The 12,214-nt window shown below is 35.1% G+C and overlaps 1 protein-coding gene across 2 annotated transcripts in view; it reads right to left on the bottom strand.

Moving 5' to 3' along the window:
* LOC136037161 (ubiquinone biosynthesis O-methyltransferase, mitochondrial-like) overlaps window positions 1–12,214 on the bottom strand; it is a 29,358-nt gene that overhangs the window by 7,497 nt on the left and 9,647 nt on the right. The window contains exon 1 of one of the 2 annotated variants that reach the window (XM_065719709.1): window positions 8,175–8,286. The exons of the other annotated variant lie outside the window; for it this stretch is intronic. Coding sequence (XP_065575781.1) covers window positions 8,175–8,183 — 9 coding nt within the window. The 5' untranslated portion in view covers window positions 8,184–8,286. Of the gene's footprint in view, window positions 1–8,174; window positions 8,287–12,214 lie in introns of those variants that run through there. 2 annotated transcript variants of the gene reach the window in all.

Here is a 12,214-nt window from a genome sequence, read left to right as displayed (position 1 = left end):
AATTCCCACTTCCTTTAAATCTTTATTTATGACATCTTCCCATCCCAGACGAGGACGACCTGCTTCCCGTTTAGCCCTAGACGATTGGCCGGAAAGGACAATTTTCGGCAATCTGTCATCTTTCATCCGAAGAACGTGCCCTAGCCATCTCAACTTTTCTTTCATTATAGCCCTAGAAAGCGGGATTGAACACATTTTTCGTACAGCCTATACTGTTTGAAATATGGTCAGTCAGCCGGGTACCCAGAACAATCCATAGGCAATTTCTCTGGAAAACATCTAGTAAATCTTCATCCGCTTTTCGGAGCGCCCATGCTTCAGAGCAATATTTCACCACTGTCATCACTGTACCTTCCTATATTCTAATCTTGGTTTGCAGACTTATCTTCTTATTCTTCCAAACTTTTTTTAACTGTGAAAAAAACACCCTGAGCCTTAGCTATTCTACTTTTAACCACTTCACTGCTCCCACCGTCTTTACTAATAATACTACCAAGATAAGTGAAGCTGCCCATCCGATCAATCTTTTCGCTACCCAACGTCACTTTTTCATCTTCACTTATTCCTAGCCTTAGTGACTTAGTCTTCTCAACATTAATTTTCAAGCCTGTAATTCAATTTTCAGCATGTCTCAGTCTAAAAAGTATCATATTACTCAGTAATTTGCTACCTACAGAGACCAGACTAATGCCTCGATAATTACGACACTCACTCTTATCCTCTTTCTTATTCAGTCGTTTAATTCGGGTTTTCTTAAAATCTTCAGGTACTTCCCCTTTTTGAATAGCCATATAGATAATCTTCAGTAACTTATTTCTAACCTCAGACCCACCATATTTGAGCAACTCATTTACCACACTATCTGCCCCTGGAGCCTTAATATTTTTAATCCTTTTAATTCTGTCGCTAATTCTTCCTCCCAAAACAAATCTTCCTTCACGTCCAAGGTATCACAAACTTTTTCATTTTCCTCTATATCTTTTCCTGCAACTGTATCTCGGTTTACCACATTCTCAAAATGTTCCACCCATCTCTCTTTGACTCTTTTCTTATCACAAATTGTCGCCCGTCACTATCTTTAACTGGGACAAGTCCGGATTGACTACTCTCTCTCAATTTATTAGCATGCCAGTACAATATTTTACTATTATGCCGTCTAGCTGCATCTCCCAGATCTACAGCAATTTTATCCATGGCCTCCACTTCACGCCTCCTTAGTTCATGTTTTAGTGCTTTCTCCACTTTCTTTACATTCCTTTTGTTTTCACATGATCTATCACTCAGATAATTATTGTACAGATCCCTTCTCCTCTCTATTAAACATAAGGCTTTTTCAGTAAATTTCCTAGCTGCAGTCTTAACTTTCTTCCCTAAGACACCATCAGCAACTTCACAAATTGTTTTTCTAAAATTATTCCAACCATCTTCCACATTGTCAAATTTTAAACTCTCAAGTTTAATATTCAACTGTTCCTAGAAAGTTTCTCTCAAATTCTTATCCTGGAGTCTACCAACATCATAACTTGCCGAGAAAAAGTTATCCTTCCGAAATTTTAGCTGTAAATTAACCCTAGACATTACTAGATGGTGATCTTTACTTTTAACACCAATTACAGCACTCCTATATAGCCTAGTATCTTATATTGATCCTGCCAGTCTTCGGTTTACTATAATATAATCAATGAAGTTTGCTGTCTGACCATCACGTGAATATCATGTGAACTTACGGGCCATTTTATGACCAAACACCGTATTGGTTACAACTAGATTGTTATACTTACAAAACTGCAAAAGTCTGTAGCCATTACGGTTTTCTTTTCCTCAGCCAAATTTACCTAGGCTAGGATGCCATCTATCCCTATTTCTACCGACCTGAGCGTTAAAATCTCATTGAGAAAACACCATATTTCTACCTGGGACCTTGTCTATTTGCTCCTGTAACTGTAAGTAAAATTCATCTGAGTCACTAGTATCTCTGTCAGTCGGTTCAAAAGGGGCATATACTACTATAACTGATACCCTGAACTTTTTAGTCATAAAACGAGCAATTAGTTTTCTATTATTAATACCTTCCCAGCCTAAATTAGACTCAGCAGCTTCCTTATTCGCCATGAGTCCTACTCCCTCTCTATGTACCCCATCCTTCCTGGATGAGCAAACAAATTCTATATCACCTAATTTCATGCTTCCTACCCTGGAATATGAGTTTCTGAAACATTTTTCAAATCAGGCGGGAAAATATCTCCGCCTCCGCCGAAATTCTCCCCAGAAACTTTCCTCTCTATGAAAAATCTCCCGGTGGAAAATACCCGCCAATAAAAAGGAATGGTACATTCCTCAACAATAAATACTATCTGCAAATAATGGGCAATTTGCATAGCTTACAGCCCACACGTCAGGGACAGTAGGGGGTCATTTCGTCCCCAGAGGCAGAGTTATTAGAGTTTTCAAACTATGGTGGATCACATGGCTATCTCAAAATTTTGATCGAATGGCTTTGGCAAAAAAGGGGCGTGAGGGGGCTAGTTGCCCTGCAATCTTTTTGGTTACTTAAAAAGGATCTTTTTGGTTATTTAAAAAGGACACTAAAACTTTTAATTTGCGTTCGAATGAGCCCTCTTCCTATCTTCTAGGATCATTGGGTTGATACGATCACCCCTGGAAAAAAGGAAAACAGACAAAGATACATCTGTAATCTTTCTTCTGACAAAAAAAAAATACCAAATTCCACCATTCTTTATATAGGAGCTTGAAGACTCTACAGTGGGGATTTTTGATATGAGATTAAATGAAAAAAACTAGTTTTTTTTAACTGTAAGTAAGGAGCGACATTAAAACTTAAAACGAACAGAAATTACTCCGTATATGAAATGGGTTGTCCCCTCTTCAACGTCTCGCTGTTTACGCTAAAGTTTGACTCTTTGCCACAATTTTACTTTTTAAAACAATTAAAAGCTTTAACGTAAAGAGCGAGGCGTTGAAGAGGGGACAACCCATTTCATATACGGAGTAATTTCTGTTCGTTTTAAGTTTTAATGTCGCTCCTTACTTACAGTTAAAAAAACTAGTTTTTTTTCATTTAATTTCTGAACGTTTTTGAATTAATGCATGTTTGATTTTGGCTCTCCACCATAGGACTTTTCCAATCTTATTGAATTTTTTGTATTGAATCAGATTAACAGATTATTAAAATGAAATTTGCATATTAATTCCTTTTTTGGCTAAATGGCTTTCTCTTAGTTTTGATCAGACGATTTTGAGAAATAAGGGGTGGGGAAGGAGGCCTAGTTGCCCTCCAATTTTTCGGTTACATAAAAAGGCAACTATAACTTTCAATTTTTAACTAACGGTTCTATTAGTAAAAAATATACGTAACTTAAGAATTAACTTACGTAACAAACTTTTATATTTTTATTATGTATATAAGGGGATTTGTACCCTCGTTAATGCCTCGCTCTTTACACTAAATCGTAAGTTCTGTCTCAATTCTTTAAGAATGACCCCTGAATCAGAAAGGCCGTAGAGTAAATAGTTGAAATTACTAAAAATACTTTAGCATAAAAAGCGAGGTATTTATCTCCTCCTAAATACCTCGCTATTTATGCTAAAGTATATTTAGAGCCCCTCATATGCGTAATAATCTCTGTTCGTTTTAAGCTTCAATGCTACTCCTTACTTTCTCCTTAATTGAAAAAACTTTTTCATGTTTATTTTTTCATTGTTTTTTTTATAGTAGTTTTAGAAAATCCCGTACCCTTTTCATTGAATTTCTCTTCCCCCATGACATATTTCTCCAAGGAAAGATTTACCCACATAGCCCCCTCCCCTCAGCCCCACCCCCAAAACCGAAAAAATCCCCCTGAAAACGTCTCTACACTTCCCAATAACGATTATTATATGTAAACACTGGTCAAAGTTTGTAACTTGCAGCCCCTCCCCCCAGGGACTTGGGGGAGTAAGTCATTCCCAAAGACATAGTTATTATGGTTTTCGACTATGCGGAACAAAATGGCTATCTCAAAATTTTGATCCATTGGCTTTGGAGAAAAAATGACCCGTGATTTGTCTTCTGGCAAAAAATACGAAATTCCACATTTTTGTAGATAGGAGCTTGAAATTTTTGCTATAGGGTTCCCTGATACGCCGAATGCGATGGTGTGATTTTCGTTAAGATTCTATGACTTTTACGGGGTGTTTCCCCCTATTTTCCAAAATAAAGCAAATTTTCTCAGGCTCGTAACTTTTGATGACAAAGACTAAAGTTGATGAAACTTATATATTTAAAATCAGCATGAAAATTCGATTCTTTTGATGTATATTTTAGCATCAAAATTCCGTTTTTTAGAGTTTCGTTTACTATTGAGCCGGGTCGCTCCTTACTACAGTTCGTTACCACGAACTGTTTGACTCTACTTGAATTTTTGGGATTGTTTCCCCTTTTTAAAAATCTGGCAGATTTTCTCGGGCTGGATGCTTTTTATGTGTAACATTAAATTTAATACATTTTATATTCATTTAAAAATTTATAAAAAGTGCAGCACCTGTCCATTAGACATCCCAATTGTACAAATTAAAGCCTTTGCAGACATCCTTTCAGAACCTTTGTCAGCACTTATTAATGAAATTAGCTCTACTGGTAAGTTCCCTGATTGTTGGAAATTAGGTTTTATTACTCCTGTAAAAAAGAAGGGTATCAAACAAGATTTTGCTGGTGTCTGGCCCATTACTCTTACTCTGGTATTTTCCAAGTTATATGAAAGCTTTTTAGCTGATTGGTTGAAAGTAAAAATTATCCCAAATGTTGACCAAAGGCAATTCGGAAATTTGCACTCTACCACACACTATCTGGTTCACCTTTTGGACACTATATGTAATAAACATGAAATACCCAATACCTCGCTCAATGTTATCACAGTTGACTTACAAAAAACTTTTGATTTAATTAACCACAATACATTAGCAAAAAAAACAAACAAACTAACCAATGACTTTCTAGTTGACCCCTATTTAATAAGAATAATTTCGGCCTTCCTTTCTAATAGAACGCAAGTCGTCAAATATCTGAATGTTTACTGTGACCCCTTTCGATTTATAATGGTGAAGCCAGGGAACCCTCTTAGGCCCAATTTTATTTCTTACCATGATAAACAGTCTTGGTGTCGATTTCCCAGATAGATGGAAATTCGTTGACGATTTAACTGTCTTAGAAACATGTTTCAAAAATCTAAAAAGTAACCCAATGGACATCTTGGAGTCAATACCAGATGAAGCTATTGCTAGTAATATGAGAGTCAACCCTTTTAAGTCAACAGTTTTAACATTTAGTTTCCTAAAAACTCCCCCTTCTTTCTCCTGTCCTATCTCCCCTGAAATGTCTGTTAATACTATGAAATTACTGGGTGTTACCATATCAAGCGACTTAAAATGGGATTGCCACGTTAATGATTTATTAAAATGTACAAATACTGCATTTTCTCTCCTCAAACTCCTTAATAAACTTAACTGTCCTAAATCGCATTCTACCCTCGGATACGCTTGTCCTGTTTGGTATCCTGGCATCCCCAATGAATTGTCGAACAGAATAGAGGCAGTTCAAAAAAGGTGCCTAAGAATTATCTTCGATGAGGGTAAAGTGCCTTACATTTGCCCACAATGCCGTGCATAACCCTCGTACTACTTCTCTTTTCCCTAGTGATCATTTACTCCCCCCCCCCCCCGAACTCACCTCCCACATTTTCCTTCAAGAAGAATCCCCCTTCTTGCTCCAATAAGAGTTTCCACTGATAGATAGAGAAGAACGTTCATCCCTCACATAGTTGAAATTTTAAATCAACCCCCCCCTTCTCACTCTACTTTTATCTTAGAGTTTTAGTGCTTATTTTTTAATTGCGTACTTTGTAATGCTTGCTAGATAGACTTTTGTTTGATTTTGTTTTTCCCCGTTTTAACTACGAGTTTTTATCGATTGACTTTTTATTGATTACAATTCTATAATTTTGTACTGACACTAAAGTGCGATTTGGCTCTTTTGGGCTTGTGATAGCCGTCTTTTTTTAAATAAAATCTTATCTTATATATCTGGAATCAGCATAAAAGCCGATTCTTTTGATATAATAATTGTTATCAAAATTCCTGTTTTTGACTATCGGTCACTATTGGGCTGAGTCGATTCTTATTTACAGTTCGTTATCACGAACTGTTTGACTTAATGCTAAGTTTTATTGAATGCTAAAGTATTGCAAATGTTTTAGCTACATACAGAAGATACCAAATTTTATTTGAATAGAAGTTGACAGTATTAACTTATACATGGGGTTAACTATTTCCCACACATCTGGAAGTAAGTCATAAATGGCACTTGTTAAAATTCCATATATATATATATATATATATATATATATATATATATATATATATATATATATATATATATATATATATATATATATATATATATATATATATATATATATATATATATATATATATATATATATATATATATATACATAAAATTAGCTTTAATCAAGATAATTTGAAGGCAAATTTGATTAATTATATATTATATATTGAAGGCAAATAGGTATTGATTAAAGAATACAACGAAGAGCAGGAGATACCGACAAGAGAAGAAGGTTTAAGTCCCCCACCAAGAAAAAACGAACAAAAGAAAACAACACTATTTATCTAGCAAAATCAGAAGGCAAAATTCTATTATGTCTAAATTTTATCAGCTTGGAAAGTTGTTCAGCTTCATAAGCAAAACTGTCGGAAATTAGTTTACAATCTAAACTACAGCTCAGGGCTACCAGTGGCGTTTCTGGCCTCTCCTATGTCCGGGACAGAATCTTGATTAGCACCCACCATCCCCAAAAAATTTGCAGGCCGATTTTTAACAAAATTTTCATTTATTAACAAAATTATTTTCAATTCATTAGTTAATTAATAGTTTTTTTTTTAGTTGTTATTATCCTAATTTAATTACTATTTTCATTTAATTGTTTCTAAATTTATTTTTATTTTACCAATTATTTAATATTTTATTAATTAATGCTAATTAATAGTAGCGTCCCCTCCCCGTGTCCTCCAAAAATTTTCAGGCCAAATTTTGACAAAATTTTCGTCTATTAAAAAAAAACTATTTTCAATTTATTAATTAATTCATAGTTTATTTTTTTACAGTTATTATTTTAATTAAATACTTATAATTATTTAATTATTTTTGTGTTATTCTACTAATTAACTAATACTTTATTAATTACATTCATTTATTAACTGCGTCCTCTGCTTTAATTTAAAAAAATTAAATTTCAAAATGACTTAATGATTATAATCGTTAGATTATTTATTTGAAATTTTGCACCCCTTAGGTTTCTGCATCCAGGCGAGTGCCCCTCTACCCTCCCTAAAACCACAACTCAGAGCTCCCAAACATCGCCCCACTCCTCCAGACCCATGCATTTTCATGAGCTTAAAAAGTAGTAAACAATGAAGAAGACCACACTGCCTTCCCATCATACAAAGTACAAAAAATTAATGACGATTTTTCTAAGGACATTGAATAGAATATAATATGCAACCTATGTAAATATTTTGGCTATACGAGGAATAGCAATGAAATAGCCTGAAAAGTATACTGTAAAACAAGAAACCAATGAGAAACTAACAAGGAACAAACTCACCAGTGTTTTAAGTAAGTTATGGTAGTTTCTTACATTTTCTGAACACGGCTTTGAGAAATATAGCCAAAATATTTGCTTAGGGTATGTTGTACCCTAGATTTTATAAAATATCTTCAGATTAGTTTCTTATATTTCGTAATTAGAATAAAGGTTGTGCTAGGTGAATGAAACCAACAAAAACATATCAAAAGCCTGAATATTAGCCTGCAAACTAAATAGAAGCAAATTTTAAGCACTTTAGCAGGTATTAAAACTATTGATGCTACTGACATTTTAGTGCTATCCAGCAGAACCAGGAAAGTCACAGCAACTTGAACTGAGTCAAATCTACAAAATGAGTTCAATAACAGGTATAAAAAGTATACAAACAGTAGCATGTATTAAAACTATTGGAGATATTGAGTATCTGACACTGTTGCGCTACCCAGCAGAACCAGACAAGTCATAACATAAACTGAGTTCAGTTTACAAAATACCCTTCTCATCCCATACCCTTCTCATCCCATCTATAAGCTCAGAGTTACAGGGTCAGCCAATTACACAGGTAGGAAAAATTGTTTCGATGCCTGGAGTTAGTGCATTTCCAGTGGAGCTTCAGAGGGCTCTTGTACTTGAAAAACCATCTATCTGGAACAGTTTTGTGATGATATCATGGTCACAAATATATTTGTACAGCACTAATAAGTCAGCTTGCTTACGTTGGAATGCAAGAGATGGTACTTTGAGCCTTTGGAGGTGAGTAGAATACAGCATTTGTTGAAAATGACTTATGCATTTCATTGTGCACTGAATACAAAATATGTTTTCCTTTTTTACTTACTAGTTCTTCATTTTATAGTCTTTGTAATAGACCTGAGTTTTTATTTATTAATATTCTATTTTTTTAAAATTGAGCTATGTTACTTGAAAAGAATTTTTAACTTGACTTGCTTCCTAGCAATTTTGTTGGACAAAAGAAATGTGTAATTCATCTCATTTGGACTGAAAAAACCCATCAATAAACTATTGATGGTAAATTTATAGTTTTTTACATTAATTTGCTAGATCAACGATGAACAAACCCTTCAATGGCTTTTTCCAGACATGCTGATTTCTACATATATTTGATTTTCAGCACTTAAAGCAACACTTCATTCCTTATTATTTCCCAAAAGGAGATATTTGCCGAAAATTCCGAGAACTACTTTAAACAATATTAAATACTTACTTAAACTATCACAAAAATTGCATTGCTTTAGTTTAACTTCCTTGACATGTTTGCACTATTTTAAAATATATTTTGAATGTATATAGTGGTCGTGTAGTTATGCATCAGGGGAGAGGGAGGTAGAGGAAAAGTGAAGCAACAGAGCCTTAAGAATGATATAAGGGATCATTTGTGATTATTTTACAATAGAAAAAGATACCTAGTAATTGGACAGCTAATCACAATACAACCTCTAAAATACCACCTAGAAAGTGGATTATTTCACCACTACGTTTGTCAAAATTTTCTTAATAAAGATTTGATTAGCTTGAATGTTTTAGCTACATACAACATTAACAAGTGTACATACACTGATACTATACACTGGACCTTAATCATAAACATTAAATTTAAGCTCGAGATATTGCTGATGCCCCATTTCGACAACCTGCATATCCTTCTAACCTTGGCCTTAGCAGTAGTAGTAGTGTTATGCACATAGTGTAATTTGATTAGTTCAATAATCCTGTAGAAGCACCCTGAAGGTTGCAACTTTATCTCTAAACTGTTCCAAAGATACTGTATATATGCCATTTTGACAGCCTGCATGCACATAGTATATTTGATTAGTTCAACATTTCCTAAAAGCTTCACCTTAATACCCATAGCATTAGCAGTAGTAGTATCAGTACTAGCAGTAGCTGCAGTAGCATGAACAAAGTGTCTTTTGGTGAGTTCAACATCCTTCTCAACATGTTCTGAAAGTTTAAATTAAATACTTTAAGGTGTTACTGAGGTACACCTAATAGGCCTCCTTGACAACCTACATGCACAAAGTGTGTTTTGATTTAGTTTAACATCCCCCTCACCATTCCTTGAAAGTTTTATCTTAAAAACCTTAGCCTCATTGTTACTGATGGTAGTACTAGTATAGACATAGTGCCTTTTAGTTAGTTCAACATACCCTGAGAGTTTCAACTGATATACCATTTTAACAACCTGAGTGATTTTGTTCAGCATCCCCTTCACCATTCCCTGAAAGTTTCACCTTAATACCCTTAGCCCCAGTAGTAGCACTGGTAGTAGTTTACACACAGTGCCTTTTGTTTTGTTCAACAGGCCATGAAAGTTTCAACTGATATACCATTTTAAAAACCTGGATACACATAGTGTGTTTAATTTAGTGCAAAATCCCCCACAACATTATTTGAAATTTTCAACTCAATACCCTTAACCTTACTAAAATAACAGTTGTAGTAGTATGCACACAATGACTTTTGGTTTATTCAATATCTCTGAAACTTTAAAGTTAATACACTAAGCCATTTTTGAGATATTGCTGATATGCCCTTTTGCCAACCTATATGCATATGGTATTTTTATTTAGTTGAAAATCCCTCTTAACACTCCGCTTCATCATAGTACCTATAGCCATTTTGGAGAGACAGGATCAAACATGCCTCCTTTACCTATAACAAACCCCATATGCAAATGATTACCAAAAACAAGTTATCACAACTCTTAATACAAGATCGGCATCCTCCTCTAGAATGTTGCTGGGTGGGTAATCTTGTGTAGCTACTTTCTTTGAGTGGACTTAGGGGTATTTCAGCAGGATGGGGCATCCACAATTGGCAAACTGCATAGTTTAAAACCCTTACACCAAGTTATGCAATGTCCAAATGCATAATTATTAGATCTTTTAACTATAATGAAGAAAATGGCTACATCAAAATTATGATTGGGTGTCTTTGGAGAGAAGGGCAGCAAAAAGGGGTGTAGGAAGGACATGGTTGCCCTCTAATCACGTTCAACCCTTAAAAGGGCATTAGAACTTTCAATTTGTGGTTAATTGAACCCCCTTAAAAGCTCTGCAACAACTTTTTGCCTACAAAGTGACTTGGTGAATAACTAAGAATAAAAAATGTATAACACATAGAGCGCACTCCACTCTTTACTGTGCTGCCTATGATGATGCCCCATGAGCACAAGAAATAGGATGAACCTTTAAGCAGATGATTCAAAATATATTGGATATGCAGAGTAGTGACAACAGCTTCCATACAGAGAGGCCTAGATGCACTCTCACAATGAGCCCACAAGTGGAAACTAGAACCTAATATCCAATGATTGAAGATGGTGCATTTTGAAAGAAAGTGCCACATGTACAGCAGTGCCAAATGATTAGAGGGGATGGCTCCACTACACCATGATTGCCTCTTCATCAGCTGATAGAGATTTGGGAAATATCATTGACAAGGAATCAAAATTCCACAAACAAGAACAAATAGCAGTTGCTAAAGCCAAAGTTATGGTCAAGTTGCACAAGGGTCTTATGTGATCACAGCATGAGTTCCAGATGTGTGTTGTCACACACTAGAACAAGGATGACCAGCAGAAAATAGTCTGTTCAAAGATAGGTGACTAAATTTGTTAATGATTGCAAGAATCACAATAATCTATCTCAGTTGAATAAGTTACAGCTCCCAAAACTTGTGTACAGACGTCAGAGAGGTAATACTATAGCAACTTATAAGCTTTTGAAGGCCAACTCCTTCTGATGAAAAGCCCTTTCAACTCAATGGATCCTTCAGGACAAGAGGGCCTAGTAAAAATTAATACCAGAAGGAAACAACCTTCAGAGTCTGCAACCACTACTTCTCCAATGGAGTGGTGGCCCATTGGAACAGTCTTCCAGAGACAGCTATTACTGCCCCTTTCATTGATGCATTAAAGAATACCATCAACAAAAGTTGGACTGCTAAAACTTGGAAGACAGATTGGGATACCAATGAGCCAATGGCTCCCCATCATCGTTGACCAGCAATTACCTAAATTCATACTTTGGAGCAAAATAAGGTCCGATACTGAATCTTTCAGCTCTGTTGTCGAGAAGGCCACTATCTAAACACTTTACAAAAAATATAAAAAAAGAGAATTATGACTGTGTTTACAGCCCATTGATGACTAGGAGTGGTAGGATAGATTGAATCCAAAACCACTCAGTAACAGCGACCACAGATAGGTATGATCAAGAGGACCATACTTCTGTGGTTTAGAATAAACATTGCTGTGCAACATCAATTTCTAATAGAGTATGCGAGTTGGTTGGGTAAGACAAGTATTATCATCATCCTAGGTCAACTTCTTTGATTAACATACATGTTAATCATTATCTATGAGTCATAAGTAATGGACAACTCCAGCTGTATCTTGAAGGTGTGCCTCCCATTCTTTTTCAAGTCTCCTATTGAAAACTTTGGCTAGTATCAAAGACACTGTTTCCTTCCTCAAATAACTCCGACTATTGATGGCTCTTTGGCTGAAAATTTTTTTATATCAAATT

This window comes from Artemia franciscana, chromosome 2 (genome assembly GCF_032884065.1).
Source record: "Artemia franciscana chromosome 2, ASM3288406v1, whole genome shotgun sequence".
Taxonomy (NCBI): Eukaryota; Metazoa; Arthropoda; class Branchiopoda; order Anostraca; family Artemiidae; genus Artemia; species Artemia franciscana.
This window is presented reverse-complemented; position numbering and strand designations above follow the sequence as displayed.